The 15,774-nt window shown below is 40.3% G+C and overlaps 1 protein-coding gene and 1 long non-coding RNA gene across 10 annotated transcripts; one reads left to right on the forward strand and one right to left on the reverse strand.

Annotated features, from left to right (window-relative positions):
- Nucleotides 1-1,656: 1,656 nt before the first annotated feature.
- LOC124265210 lies at nt 1,657-2,495 on the forward strand. 8 transcript variants are annotated; one of them, XR_006895378.1, is made up of 5 exons: nt 1,663-1,713; nt 1,986-2,154; nt 2,188-2,223; nt 2,255-2,398; nt 2,445-2,495. It is a non-coding gene; the product is annotated as an uncharacterized LOC124265210 (long non-coding RNA). The 8 variants fall into 8 exon arrangements; XR_006895381.1 differs by lacking the exons at nt 1,663-1,713; nt 2,445-2,495 and adding exons at nt 1,731-1,752; nt 1,831-1,922 and having other exon boundaries at nt 2,255-2,410; XR_006895382.1 differs by lacking the exons at nt 1,663-1,713; nt 2,445-2,495 and adding exons at nt 1,738-1,804; nt 1,842-1,922 and having other exon boundaries at nt 2,255-2,410.
- Nucleotides 2,496-2,728: 233 nt separating this feature from the next.
- Nucleotides 2,729-15,726, reverse strand: LOC124265209 (GMP reductase 2-like). Of its 2 annotated transcripts, XM_046700003.1 has the most exons (8): nt 15,511-15,726; nt 12,478-12,495; nt 9,151-9,270; nt 8,711-8,794; nt 7,867-8,040; nt 5,553-5,741; nt 4,795-4,997; nt 2,729-4,628 (listed from the first exon to the last, which is right to left on the reverse strand). In XM_046700003.1, the coding sequence occupies exons 1-8, from the start codon at nt 15,595-15,597 to the stop codon at nt 4,430-4,432; spliced, it is 1,074 nt and encodes a 357-aa protein (XP_046555959.1). In that variant the 5' UTR covers nt 15,598-15,726; the 3' UTR covers nt 2,729-4,429. The 2 variants fall into 2 exon arrangements, with proteins under 2 accessions (XP_046555959.1, XP_046555960.1); XM_046700004.1 differs by lacking the exon at nt 12,478-12,495 and having other exon boundaries at nt 15,511-15,724.
- Between the last annotated feature and the right edge of the window lie 48 nt (nt 15,727-15,774).

Here is a 15,774-nt window from a genome sequence, read left to right on the forward strand (position 1 = left end):
CTCATAACACACCAGTAACATGTTGGCTGTGGTAACATCCTTCCACTGACATTCAAGGTACTATATTCACACTTCATTCCACCTATGTTTAACAATATTATCACTACAGACAGTTGAAAGCTGGCCAGACTGTTATACCATGCTGGTCTCTCCTCACCAAGGTCGCCTATGATTGGCTGGACGTACCGGTATGTCCTGGTTAATATTGATATGAGACATTCAGGACATACAGTGTCGTTACGGGACAGAATGTCTGAGGATGAAACACCTGGAACGTTCCACACACCAGGAACACAACAAATGACACCTAAACAGTAACGATTTCCATTCTTTCATTTTCAAGGACACCAACTTGTCCAAAAGATATCTTGAGATATTTTTTCAAATTCTGTCAAGATATAGAAAAGTGTCCATTCTTGATAAAATGTCCTACAGCGATTTGTTTTGAGCAAATTGACTGAATTTTGATTCACATACCGGTACTCAATACTGTTCATTAACTCCACAAACAGAAGTTTGTGATACTAATTCCTCTTTATAATGATTATCATTGTTGATCTGTGTAAGTGGGAATACATTCTTCAACATTGTGCCCATGTCAACATATGTTAGAAATACACTTCTAATTTACAACAGAATGCTCCAATTAGTGTAAAAATCCAAGACGATCAAATGCAATAATAATATTGTGCAATAAATATAAGCAACAGGACCCTTTCCATTATCCCAAGAAATCTCTGCTTAATGCAGATATGATTGTACCAATCCATCTATGTCATTAAAATGTGTTTTATGAATCACTATCAAATAGTCTATGAATCATATCAAAACAGCTTACTTCCAGAGTACAAACCATTCTGAATTGAGATTAGATATCAAACAAAATATTTCTCCCAAATAATTACTCTGTAATTACATGTACAACATGGAGAGACCTCTAAATGAGGCTCCCATCTCTACACATACCATATACTTACAGGTGTATCACAGTAACTCTTACTGCATGCCTATTTCAAACAAAGTGACAATACAAATGCATAAAATCTTCAACATGATAGGTAAATAGTGCCATTACTTTTTAGGAACATAAATCTGCTATCAAGATCAAAGGGTGCAGCCGAATACAGATATAACAAAGGCACACATTCTCTAACTTAGAGCAAATTTAAAATACTTGAGTTTGATGAACCTACACAGCAGATCTCACAAAATCCATCATTTACAATGAATACATAGTCAACAGTGTTGTTCTAGCAGTCCAGTGTTTGTTGTTGAAAGCCTGTCATGTTGAAATGTTTAGGTGTCACACAACACCAGCTAGTGTGTCACTGTATACCTTCTACCACCTTATCAGCATATGACCATGCTCGACCTAACCAAGACGGTAAACACAGGAGGAAGTTATTTACTTGTATTCTAGTAAAAGGTAAATGAGAAACAAGAAGAGGTGAGAATTGATGGATTTACTTCTTTATTATGAGGAACATGATGTATATTCCTACTCCTTCATACCGTGGAAGAAGTCCACTTCAGTAAAATTCTGCCCCCAAAATAATTGTTATTTATCACTGTTACATCTTGCTGATTTAAGATCTAAATAATTCCAAAATGGCAAGCCTTTGCATGTAATGGCAGATGAATATAAAACAAAATGTCTAACACACTGCAGCAGTTGTAGAGCCCACAACAAAACAGACAATACACGTTATACAGGTAACACTACCCAACACACCCTACCCAACACAGGCCCAGGTGTAATACAGGTAACACTACTCCCAAGGTAACACTCAACACAGACCCAGGTGTAATACAGGTAATACACATGCCCAGGTGTAATACAGGTAACACTACTCAATATAGACCCAGTTGTAAGTAGGTGTAAACAGGTAACACTACTCAACATAGACCCAGGTGTAATACAGGTAACACTACTCACTATAGAACCAGGTGTAATAACTACTCAGTAAGTAGGTGTAATCAAATAGGTAACACTACTCAACACAGGCCCAGGTGTAATACAGGTAACACTACTCAACACATGCCCAGGTGTAATACAGGTAACACTACTCAATATAGACCCAGGTGTAATACAGGTAACACTACTCAACACAGACCCAGGTGTAATACAGGTAACACTACTCAACACAGGCCCAGGTGTAATACACTACTACAACACTAGAGGCCCAGGTGTAATACAGGTAACACTACTCAACATAGACCCAGGTGTAATACAGGTAAAACTACTCAGGCCCAGGTGTAATACAGGTAACACTACTCAACACAGACCCAGGTGTAATACAGGTAACACTACTCAACACAGGCCCAGGTGTAATACAGGTAACACTACTCAACACGGGCCCAGGTGTAATACAGGTAACACTACTCAACATAGACCCAGGTGTAATACAGGTACAGGTAAAAGGTACTCACTATAGAGTAACCAGGTGTAATACAGGTAACACTACACAACACAGGACCCACTACCAGTAGGGATTAATAAAGGTAAACACTACTCAACATAGACCCAACAAATCACTATGACACTTAACTAAGTCATGTAATAAAGGTTTACTGAACAGGTGTAATACAGGTAACACTACACAATGGACCCAAAGTAGGGATTCTCACAAGTTTAAAATTCGACCTTAAAATCATTTTTACTGAACTATAAAAATGGAAAATAATTTTAAAAAGCCCAAATTTTGCACAGAAATATTGGCATTTTCAGTTGTGTAAATTATCTATTTAGAGAATGAATCAATTGCCTGTGTCTGGGACCATAAAATAGCAACAACCCCTTGTTACCTTGGGAACAATATAGATGATTAGAATCATCTTCTAATTCTTGGATTGTAATGCTGGGAAATAGGATTGTGAAAAAGCTTGGAAATGATTGTAAACATGCAGTATTGAATAAACATGTTACCCATGACGGTCAGGGTCAGAACCCGTCTTCAGCAACTGACGAGACGTGGAGGTCACACTCTCTGACTTGGTTGATGCATTTTACCTCAATTGTATTGATGGATGACCACAATGTTAATCACTGGATTGACTGGTTCAATCTTTTTTATCAGGATAAAGCTGGAATGTTGCTGAGAGTTGAGTTGAACAATATACGTGTATTTACAACTTCCTGTCGAGTCCTCCTTCATTACTGACGACTGAGCCGGGACATGTTCTGCCACCATGGAAGTTATGTTACACCTCCAAATACCTATATCAGACTTAGTGGAAAATCTCTCTTTTTATTATTCTCATTGTGCTGTAAGAATGGACTCTGTGAGCTGTGGTAGGCACAGGTTCAGGGTCACTTTTTACATCTCGCTAAAGAGAAGTGGACTGGTAAGTGCTACCTGGGTCCACCTGTGATTGTCACTTAATTCAATGTGAGGGAGCACCTGTCATCTATGTAAGGGCGCACCTGTCTTCTCTGTAAATATATCAAGCACCATGCATATTGTCAGGATACACAGACAAAGTCCCGAGGCCAGCCATCCAATACATTAAGGATAGGTTGCTGAGACCAACATTAACCCTAAAGACCCATAGGTTTCCACAAGCAGCATACATGCCATGGCCAACTTTTTTTAAATATTTGGCTTCATTAATATTACAGCAAAATTTGAATACACAAAATAAAAAGGAAAAAACCATTAGGAAACTAACTGATGGCAAAAGAAGTACTGTTAGAATACATATAAGGAGTTTTCTAGGATCAACACACAAACTATTTTCATTGTGCATATTACAGTGGAAAAATGAATGAGACAGAAGTATGAAAACAATAATCCTGGATACTGTTTGTTCAGACCATATTACCTTGACAACAATGGATACTGTTTGTTCAGACCATATTACCTTGGCAACAATGGATACGGCTTGTTCAGACCATATTACCTTGGCAACAATGGATACAGTTTATTCAAACCATATTACATTGATAATAGCCTGTAAGATTTCTGTCCCAGTTTTCACTATATTGTTCATATTACATTGGTAAATAGATTTCAATGCATTATGTATGTAAGCTCATAGTTTAACATTCCCCTTATACATACATAAAGGTGTTCATACACACAAGTGACTGCTATCAAAAATTGTCCTGGACAAGTCATCAAAAATACCCTCACTCCCCATACAGCAGTCTATATCTATGGCACAGGACAATTCATCACTGGAGTAAAACATGAGGACGGCCATGGGAAGCAACTCATGACAAGCACATCTCAGTCTGATCTTGTATGTAACCTTAGATTTTTAAAGATGCAAAATATATTCACTTGTACAAGCACAGACATTTATGTAATGTGTTCTTTTAGCATACAAAAACAAATAATTTAACCCCAAAATGACCTGTTAGCAGCACTAGATCACCATTTGCCATGTTTTCAAGGGAGATAACTCCAAGCATGTGGTTTCCAAGCAGTTAATGTTGTGTGGTAAAGGCTGTGAAGACTTCATTCCACTGTTGTGTACAGCGTATGAATGTCGTCCTGCGGCTCAGCTCCTTCAGCTTGGAGGCCCCAACGTATGTGCAGGTGGATCTGATGCCCCCCAAGATGTCCTGAATTGTAGCTTCCACCTCTCCTCGGTACTCTATCTCAACAGTCTTTCCTTCTGATGCCCTGGAATAGTAAGGACTTCTTTAAGAATCCTCTGAAAACCTTAGTAAGCACTTGTTGTTAGAATTGCCATTCGTATGATTGATTTTCACTCTTGAAGAAAAATGTGTTCACACATACCAGCTGACTGTCATTACAAATACCAGGAAGGCCACATTCAGAATCCTACCTGTATTCAGCGACACCTCCAGAATGTTTCTTCATGGCAGTAGCCGAGCTCATTCCATAGAACAGTTTAACCTTCTTGCCATTTTTCTCGATCATTTCCCCTCCTGACTCATTGTGTCCGGCCAGCATGCCACCCAGCATCACGTAGTCCGCCCCTGCACCAAATGCCTTCGCCACATCACCAGGACATGTGCACCCTCCATCCTATGGTGAGTGAGTGAGTGAGTGAGCGAGATACCAATACATAATATTTCTGTATTCAACAATGTTTTTACCTCTGATCTGTAAAACGTATAATAAAGACTTCAATTAAGCTTATTGGATGTACCTACGCCATACTAGTCAAATTTATTCTAACAAAATGTCTGTCAATGCCATCCTTAACACTAGATACATTATCAATCAATTCATGTCACAGAGGGCTTCTAATCTTCCAACTGTCTCAGACATAGTTTCCTAGTTTGTTTCAAGTATGAAAATGAAACATTGACTGTATATAGCAAAACTCTCTTAATTCAGACAGTACCATTTCTATTAGAATTGTCCAGATTAACAAGTGTCCAAATTAACATATTGTGACTACATAGAAAGTTACTTCAGCCAACAGACATAAAGTAATAGCCAGGTTTTTTCACTTTTTTCTCGACTAATGATGGTTTCTCCTTGAAAAAGGAAGACATAAAACCTCAATGTACTTAATCCAGTATAATAAAACAAAAACAAATCCTGAGATGAGCGTCCAAGAGTGTTGAGACTCACAGATATTATATGTCCACCCAGGCCATGGGCTGCGTCCGCACATTCCATGACGGCACTGAGCTGTGGGTAGCCGACCCCAGTCTTCTTCCTGGTGGTGCACACAGAGCCAGGGCCGATCCCCACCTTGATGATGTCCGCCCCTGACAAGATCAGCTCCTCCACCATCTCACCTGTCACCACGTTACCTGCCTGGAACAACATGACTCACATTACCTGCCTGTAACATCACAGACTCACACTACCTGCCTGAACAACATGACTCACATTACCTGCCTGTAACATCATGACTCACATTACCTGCCTGCAACATCACAGACTCACACTACCTGCGTGAACAACATGACTCACATTACCTGCCTGCAACATCACACTCACATTACCTGCCTGCAACATCATACTCACATCACCTGCCTGCAACATCATACTCACATCACCTGCTTGCAACATCATGACTCACATTACCTGCCTGCAACATCACACTCACATTACCTGCCTGCAACATCACAGACTCACATTACCTGCCTGTAACATCACAGACTCACATTACCTGCCTGTAACATCATGACTCACATTACCTGCCTGCAACATCACAGACTCACATCACCTGTGTGCAACATCATACTCACATTACCTGCCTGCAACATGACTCACATCATCTGCTTGCAACATCATACTAACATTACCTGCCTGTAACATCATGACTCACATTACCTGCCTGTAACATCTGCTTGCTGTAACATCATGACTCACATTACCTGCCTGTAACATCATGACTCACATTACCTGCCTGTAACATCACAGACTCACATTACCTGCCTGTAACATCACTCACGACTCACATTACCTGCCTGTAACATCATGACTCACATTACCTGCCTGCACATCATATCACATTACTGCACACTCACCTGCTTGCAACATCATACTCACATTACCTGCCTGCAACATCACAGACTCACACCACCTGCCTGTAACATCACAGACTCACATCACCTGCATGCAACATGACTCACATTACCTGCCTGCAACATCACAGACTCACGTTACCTGCCTGTAACATCACAGACTCACATTACTGCCTGCAACATCATGACTCACATTACCTGCCTGTAACAGCATGACTCACATCACCTGCGTGCAACATCAGACTCACATTGCCAGCCTGCAAAATGACTCACATCATCTGCTTGCAACATGACTCACATCATCTGCTTGCAACAACATGACTCACATTACCTGTCTGCAACATCATGACTCACATTACCTGCCTGCAACAACATGACTCACATCATCTGCTTGCAACAACATGACTCACATCACCTGCACGCAACATGACTCACATCACCTGCATGCAACATCACAGACTCACATTACTGCCTGCAACATGACTCACATTACCTGCCTGTAACATCACAGACTCACATCACCTGCATGCAACATGACTCACATTACCTGCCTGCAACATCACAGACTCACGTTACCTGCCTGTAACATCACTGACTCACATTACTGCCTGCAACATCATGACTCACATTACCTGCCTGCAACATCACAGACTCACATCACCTGCATGCAACATCATACTCACATTACCTGCGTGCAAAATGACTCACATCATCTGCTTGCAACATCATGACTCACGTTACCTGCCTGCAACATCACAGACTCCCACCACCTGAATGCAACATGACTCACATTACCTGCCTGCAACATCACAGACTCACGTTACCTGCCTGTAACATCACAGACTCACATTACCTGCGTGCAACATCATGACTCACATTACTGCCTGCAACATCTCACATCACCTGGATGTAACATCATGACTCACATTACTGTCTGTAACATCATGACTCACATCACCTGCGTGCAACATCACAGACTCACATCACCTGCCTGTAAGATCACAAACTCACATTTCCTGCCTGCAACATCACAGACTCACATTACCTGCCTGCAACATCACAGACTCATGTTATCTGCCTGATATATTAATCAGTATGTCAGTCTGTTAATCTCTCATCAAACACCCAAAGCCTACCTACATAAACAACTTCCCAGAGCTCAGTCATATGGCCACAAACAGTTACAAAGTATATCATTCAGACTGTAGAGATAAGAGAGGTAATGTAAGGGAGTTAACTCTCAGTGCACTAATACATGCCAAGCCAACCTGCATTACGTACATTGGTGCCAACTGCTTGGTGAAAGTTCTCACCCATGTTACCCACTCAAATGAATGAAAAAAACCCAGCCTCCCTCCTTAAAACGACCAGTTTACAATGGAAACTTGGAATAGTTCACAACCTCTTACCATGATCGTCTTTTTGGGGAACTTCTTTCGGACATCCCTGACAAACTGCACGAAGTGCTCTGAGTAACCGTTAGCAACATCAAGACAGATGAACTTGATCTGTGGCGCCAACTCCAGAATGTCACTCAGCTTCTGCATGTCCCCTTCTGCTATGCCGGCGCTGACGGCAATATGCTGCAGACAACCACGTTAGCCGACTTCACATTGCATGCACATATCAAATATTTGTCACGAAAATAGCATTACTTTCATAAACCTATACCTTTCAAAGTAACACAAACATCTCAATCAGAATAATACTTGATACTTAAGTAGGGGTGACTATTGAGGGGGTAACAACTATTGCGATAACGATAGTCTATTGCGAATAACTATTGCAATAGTTTTTGTCTCCTTGAATTGTCTCATTTGAAGTCGTTTCCCAAATAAATGCATAGTTTATATGAAATAAAAACAAGCTTAAGTAGTTTCAGTCTGTTTTAATAACTGACAAGAAACTTGAAAGCCAGATCAAGTTTGTTTAAGAGGTAACAGAGGCGGATAACTCTAAATCAAAGTGAACGAATCTGGTACCTCCTGTATTTTGCACTGCGCATTTATCAATTGAATTCAATTACTAAACTATCGATAGTTACACATAATATCGATGCATCGATAGATTTTTGTTCCTACCATCGATTAATTGCTATCGGAGGCTCAACAATTGCAATCCATCGACAGTTTGATGCATCGTTACAGCCCTACTTAATAGTCAAACAAGAAATACCCATTTTTGTCATGACAGCGATTGAGAACGTTATGCAATGAACCAAAGACGTCCTTGGTTGAACTGAAGCTCACTGACCTCAAGAGTTTCAGCATTGTTGTCCACAAACTCCTTCCACGCTGCTAGTGAGTAGTGTTTGTGGATGGTTGTGAACATCAGGTGCTGAAATACAACAATGCAGTCTTAAACTAGGTAATTTGTTGACTTATCTAGGATCGAGAGTTATCCCGTTTGAGTATTTCCACACATTATGATTCCAGCCGAGTCTTGACAGTCATTCAGTAATCAATATTCCGTTGGACAACTCAGCATGTAGATATTTATAAAAATACATCTGAATTTTCAATGACTAAGGGACATAATAAGGAGATTAGACATGTAGACAAGATGGCAATCAGTCCCCAACAACTACTCCACCATCTTCCAGCCTTTGGTGCGGATTTACATTCCAATTTCTATGTTTTAGGTTAAAATGACCCGTCATTTTTAAGTGAATTACTGAACGGTTCTGGTATTACCTTTGCAAATGCTTTGGCCATCTCGAAGGTACCAACTGTGTCCATGTTGGCAGCCATGACGGGAATACCTGTGTAGGTGAGGTTGGAGTTGCGGAAGATGAATGACCGAGTGAGGTCAACCTGTAACCATGGTAACACAACAACATCAGTGAGTGATCAAGTGGTTGATAGTGCAAGAACCATACTATGACAGTATATGAAAGCCAGTTACAGCTGTAGGCTGTTTACCCAACACACTCTGGTGATCTATCTAGAACTGTCCTGGCCTGCAGTAAATGCTATCTTAAATTCCAAAATCAGAATTAAGAATTTGACAATTCAACATGTTCATGTCAATACATATGACAGGAATGTCGAGATTCATCAATAATTCAATGCACGGATCAGATGATACAATATGTCATACACATGTACCTGCATCGATTCATAATATTTCACTCATGGAACATTGAAAACAGCAATAAACTGACTTTGTTGGTAAAATGGGTCCTACCTGCATTTTAATAAGCAATTCTATTGTAAATAGTACAGCATCATAGTTTTGAGATTTAAATTCTGTTTTATTTAGTTCTCAAGATATCTGAAATAAAGTATTTATTGAAAGGTCATTTTTATTATCAAATATAAGGTGGCCAGAAATTCAGGATTATTTTGAAACCTTTAAAAGTTTTCATTCCCCATGACATAACAAAAATCATGCCACATTGCTAACAATAGACATGATGAAGCCTTATCGGAGAAAAATGGTATCTTCACATTCCTGAGATATCACTATCAATAATATCTAAGCTAATGTACTTCACTGATAACAGGACTACTAAACAGCTAGAGCTTTCCATGCTTCGCTTTATTTTACTGCACTGAATGCAGTCCCAAAATGCAATGAAAAAATAGTTCTGAATCTAACATGTTAAATATACAACACAATTTACAACAAAATATTTACTTATTCCCCGGATTTCCTGACAGGGGGACTTGGTTCAGAATAGTGTACACATACATATGGGGACAGGAAAGCTGGGGAGGGGGGGAGGTGGATGGGGAGAGGGAGCACAATGGCTGATGAGCATCATTATTGATCAGAAAACCTAGTGCCAAACTGGTGCAAGTCAATCATCAAGATCTGTTAAATAAAACAATAAAAAGATGTCCTTGTGTGTTGGTTATGCTTTCAATGTACAATGAAGTAACACATTTAAACCTATGTACGGTGAAATGTTCATTCACCCCCATGACACAGTCAGACAATGACCTCATGAGTGGAACCAACCTCCATGGCCTTCTCAAATGTAATTTATCTAATAATTCTAATGAGAGTGGGTTAATCCCCCCGGTTATGTTTGACAATACTTTGAACAGTGTTTGCAGATATAACATATGCTATATTTGGGATTACACTCTCCCAGTATAGTACTGATTCTAGTACTTTTGTTCGGTTGAGTCCCACCAGGGATTCGAACCCACATCCTCAGAGTCTGTTCATAACATGCACAATGTAGTGTTCACACAACAGGTGACGACTCAAATTAGCAACTGACATTATAACTCAAATTTGAACAAATGGAGAAAAAACATATTATCATGATTACTGAATTGTGTAACCACAGTAACTGAATTAGTGAATAACAGTTGAAACATAATCCTGGTCACAAATGTTTTGTATAATGAATTTCTTTGGCAATAAATGACTTAGCATGGCAGTGTAATGGATATACAACTCCATTATGACTGTTACAGAGTGATTGTGTGGGCATGGTGAGTGTGGGCATGTTGTGAGTGTGGGCGTGGTGAGCATGGACATGGTGAGTGTGGGCATGGTGAGTGTAGACATGGTGAGTGTGGGCGTGGTGTGAGTGTGGGCATGGTGAGCAGGGGCATGGTGAGCGTGGGCATGGTGAGCGTGGGCATGGTGAGTGTGGGCTTGGTGAGTGTGGGCATGGTGAATGTGGGCATGTGTGAGTGTGGGCATGGTGTGAGTGTAGACATGGTGAGTGTGGGCATGGTGAGTGTGTGAGTGTGGGCATGGTGAGTGTGGGCATGGACATGGTGAGTGGGCTTGGTGAGTGTGGTCATGGTGATTGGGCATGGTGAGTGTGGACATGGTGAGTGTGGGCATGGTGAGTGTGGGCTGGTGTGAGTGTTGGCATGGTGAGCATGGGCATGGTGAGTGTGGGCATGGTGAGTGTGGACATGGTGAGTGTGGGCATGGTGAGTGTGGTCATGGTGAGTGTGGGCATGGTGTGTGTGGGCATGGTGATTGTGGGCATGGTGAGTGTAGACATGGTGAGTGTAGACATGGTGAGTGTGGGCATGGTGAGTGTGGGCGTGGTGTGAGTGTGGGCATGGTGAGTGGGCATGGTGAGTGTGGGCATGGTGAGTGTGGGCATGGTGAGTGTGGGCATGGTGAGTGTAGACATGGTGAGTGTGGACATGGTGAGTGTGGGCATGGTGAGTGTGGGCGTGGTGTGAGTGTTGGCATGGTGAGCATGGGCATGGTGAGTGTGGACATGGTGAGTGTGGGCATGGTGTGTGTGGTCATGGTGAGTGTGGGCATGGTGTGTGTGGTCATGGTGAGTGTGGTCATGGTGAGTGGGCATGGTGAGTGTGGGCATGGTGAGTGTGGGCATGGTGAGTGTGGGCATGGTGAGTGTGGGCATGGTGAGTGTGGGCATGGTGAGTGTGGGCATGGTGAGTGTGGGCATGGTGAGTGTGGACATGGTGAGTGTGGGCATGGTGAGTGGGCGCGGTGAGTGAGGACATGGTGAGTGTGGGCATGGTGAGTGTGGGCATGCACATTCAGTAAAACCATATTGCTTATCATGTAGTTCACATCAAAAGGGAAAAAACCCTAAGATATTCACATTTTAATCTAAGGCACATATCAATACTGGTTAACTTTAGTTTTATTGCTCTTTCAGCATTGTTCATTGAGTTTCGAGCCGTGAACGTCCGGGTTAGAATATTGATCTTCAGTAACCCATGCTGGTTGTAGGGGGCGAGTAATGGGATCGGGTGGTCAGGTTCGCCTACTTGGTTGACTCATGTCATCAGTTCCCAATTGCGCAGATCAATGCTCAACCTGCTGATCACGGGATTGTCTGGTCCACACTCGAGTATTTACAGACCGCGGCCATATAGCTGGAATATTGCCGAGTGCAGCGTAAAACTAAACTCAATTACTCACTCATTGAGTTTCACTTCACTTGACCTCCATTCCGTAGAATGCAGATAACCTAGTTCAGTAGTGTTGTAACAGTTACTAACACCCTGGCACTGAGCTCACCAAGCTTGCCTACAGAGACATCTTAGTGTTTGGAGACCCCTCACCTGTCTCAGCACGGACCCCTATTATAACAATGAAAACATGCATTAACAAATACTCTGTGAGTGAGTAATATCTCCGTCCAAGTAGCCAAGATTATACAGTACAACCAGAAATTATTGAGAATTTAAAGATTGTAATTTTTTTTATGTTTTTCACTCATTACTCACGTATTAAATGTGAATATTAGCAGAACATAACTCCAGATTAAAAGACAGGTGAACAGTTAGTATTTTGTCAAGTCACCATGGGCAGCAATGCAGGCTTCAATGCGCGGAGCATACTACTGATCAAAGAAGTTAGAAAGTCGTGGTACATGCTGTCCCAATATCGGACCACCTATTCTTTCATTTCAGCAATTTTTGTCAGATATTTCTTATTGACACTTTCCTTCATAAGTCCCCAAACATTTTCTATTGGATTTAGGTCAGGGCTATAGCTTGGCCAATCTAATAATGTCATATTTTGGTCCGAAACAAGGCCTGTGAATGCTTTGAACGATGTTTTGGGTCGTTATCCTGCTGGAAAAAACGAAAATGTCCATAGAACATGTGAGCAGATGGAAGTAAATGTCCCTCGTGAATATCTGTGTACCGCTCACTGTTCATATTCCCTTCAAATACACAGAGGGGCGTTGCCCCTAACACAGATATGCCACCCAACACGTTAAATTTCAGACTGTACTTTGGGTGCTGATACAAAGGTTTTTCAGTTTGTTTGGTCCAGAATTTCAGTGTACTAGGAAACAGCCACACAGAACTTTCATCTGAGAAAATCACATTGTCCCAGTTAAAATTTCTATGCTGTAAGCTCCTTTTGTTCAGGTTTCATGATAGGTGATATGTCCTTGTTATAATACTCTAAAAATCAACTTCCCCTTCTCTAAATCATCAATACTGAGGATCACTGAAAATGTCGTCTGCTAGCAAGTAAACAAAGGAGGATAACCCATCACAAACTAATGAAAAAGGATTAACGGAGTCGTCTCTCTTGAATGAAACCAAGCACTTGATAGCTGGTCAAGGTTGTTTATACTAGAAATCCAATTAAACATATTCCTAAAATTCTGAATAATTTCTGGTCATACTATATCATTATAGTGCACAGATTATTCTTTAAACAAACAATGGACTAACAAATTTAAACCCACATTATTACTGCATAGTGTTCAATCACTTCCGTAACTGGTCTGCAAGGACCCAAAATTTATTTCCACAACTGCCTGATGATGATTTGTGAATGGGTCACACCATACCTTTTATTCTTAAAGATAATCATGATAATATCTGTTGTATATCCCTAATAAGCTATAAAACAGAACACAGATATATCTGGATGTTTTGAATTCAAATTAATATATTATCATCTTTTATGTAATTAGAAAGAAGGTAAGTAAAATAAGTGCATCTTGGGGAGGTAAACACATTGTTACTTTGGCTGGTTTGATCAACAAAACAACACAATCTGTTCAGAACTGTTTGTATCTTTAATCACTCATTGTGTTAATACAGCTTCACATTTTTCAAATTAGGAACATGACACCAACATACATTGCCTAATTTACATTAATTAATGTAACATATGGTGCACATGGCCTGACTGTATGTCATCACAGCTAGAGGTTTGTCAGTAATAAGTCTACAAAAGTAAATATAGATCAGGTTAAACCAGATGTCTGTACAATATATTAGTGTGGGACTTTATCACTACTCCACAGCTTGAATTTAGTAAAATTCTTTCATTCTTGAAAGATTTGCTAATGTAAGTCCAAACATAAACACTGGGATTTATTGAAAATGAAGTAAAGAGATAGATTCAATAAAGTAGACTCAAAATAGTTTTGCACAGAATGATACATTAATAGTAAATACAAACTGATTTCCGCTACAATGATATCCAATTTCCAAATTCATGATATCATCGTCAACAGGTACCGTGTCTATGACTAACACAGAAACCTCCAGCTGTGAGGACACAGTTGAGACCAAGTGCACCACATTACTGGTCATGTTAATTAATGTCAAATAGTATATGAAATAATGAATGTTGGGTTAATGTTCCAAACTGAAAAATGTAAAGCCGATTTCGTACAAGGAAATATTCATATTAATAACTCTGTGCAGGAAGACAGAAGCACCTCAGATAGCTGGGCCACCTGTTCCTCAAAGCAAGACAGTGATACATTAAGAACTTATATACTGTGCTACTTGAAAACTACTACAATACTTCTACAGATTTGGAACAGCTTGTAAGAAATTGTGCTTTATGATGTCAATAAACCTTTACAGCTGTTCTACTGTTAATCTAGCTTAGAACGCAAATCTGCCAGTAGTATAAACGTTTGCGCACACACACGACTGCTGGTTTCTAATACTGATCTGATCTCATTAATGATGCAAAATAATGTGTTGTACCCTCAATATTATTTACAGAAAGTGTGCACATATATTTCAGACAGAAAACAAATAGTCAGTGTATTGTACAATTCTGTAGTATAAAAGATTTAACTTCGGTGCAGTGCTATCACCTACTGTGACGTAATATCCCAATACAATACTCAGACTTATATTGGGCTCAACCTACGCCACATCACTAATCGTTTCCACGAAAACAAGAGTTTTTGCTTGTTCCGTCATTGTGTCATGGTAGAATGGATACCAACCTGCTTTTAATGTAGAGCCAGGAGAATGTGAATTTGATACGTTTGATACAACTACAATATTGAATCAAATGACTAAAAATATAACATTTTATCAAGTCTTTCTTATTTATGTTTTTCAGTCTTATATTTAATGCATAAGATTAAGAAACATGGCAGACAAAAACGATATTGTTCCTCTGCCTACCTTTATAAAATTTGTTTCACCACAGAGTATTCAAGGCTAGGGTAGTTAATTCAGTTATGTGGCAGGCAGCAAATTAAGAATAAAACAAAAATCAGAGTCAGTGAAGGAATCCGGAGAAGTTTCAACTTGCATGCCTGAATCTCAACGACACAACACATGTACCGATATAATTAGCCTCGCATGGGTACTTACATCGGCACGGCTCCGGATTGTGCTGCGCTTTGGTCGTACAAGGACATCCTTGAAATCTAACTTGATATCGTTGTCAATTCTAGGCATTTCGGAAATCGCTTGTACTGCTACTTGATAATCTCTACGGTCACTGACAAAGTCACTTGTTAGAGCGGGATCTCGCGTGGTCTATATATATATTCTTCCCCTGCGGTTTATTATATTACGGCCATCTTATTGAACTCCTAACATTGTTTTCCTACTGTAATCCGATACCACATACAC

Source organism: Haliotis rubra, unplaced genomic scaffold (genome assembly GCF_003918875.1).
Source record: "Haliotis rubra isolate DU_JTF1 unplaced genomic scaffold, ASM391887v1 Scf967, whole genome shotgun sequence".
Lineage (NCBI taxonomy): Eukaryota > Metazoa > Mollusca > Gastropoda > Lepetellida > Haliotidae > Haliotis > Haliotis rubra.

Bases quoted from the DNA above. Each gene is read 5' to 3' on its own strand.
- LOC124265209 (XM_046700003.1), bottom strand. From the start codon at position 15,597: ATGCCTAGAATTGACAACGATATCAAGTTAGATTTCAAGGATGTCCTT. The intron at 8,795-9,150 runs GTAATACCAGAA...GTTGTATTTCAG, and splicing joins TGGCCAAAGCATTTGCAAAG to CACCTGATGTTCACAACCAT. The intron at 8,041-8,710 runs GTCAGTGAGCTT...GGTTGTCTGCAG, and splicing joins ACAATGCTGAAACTCTTGAG to CATATTGCCGTCAGCGCCGG.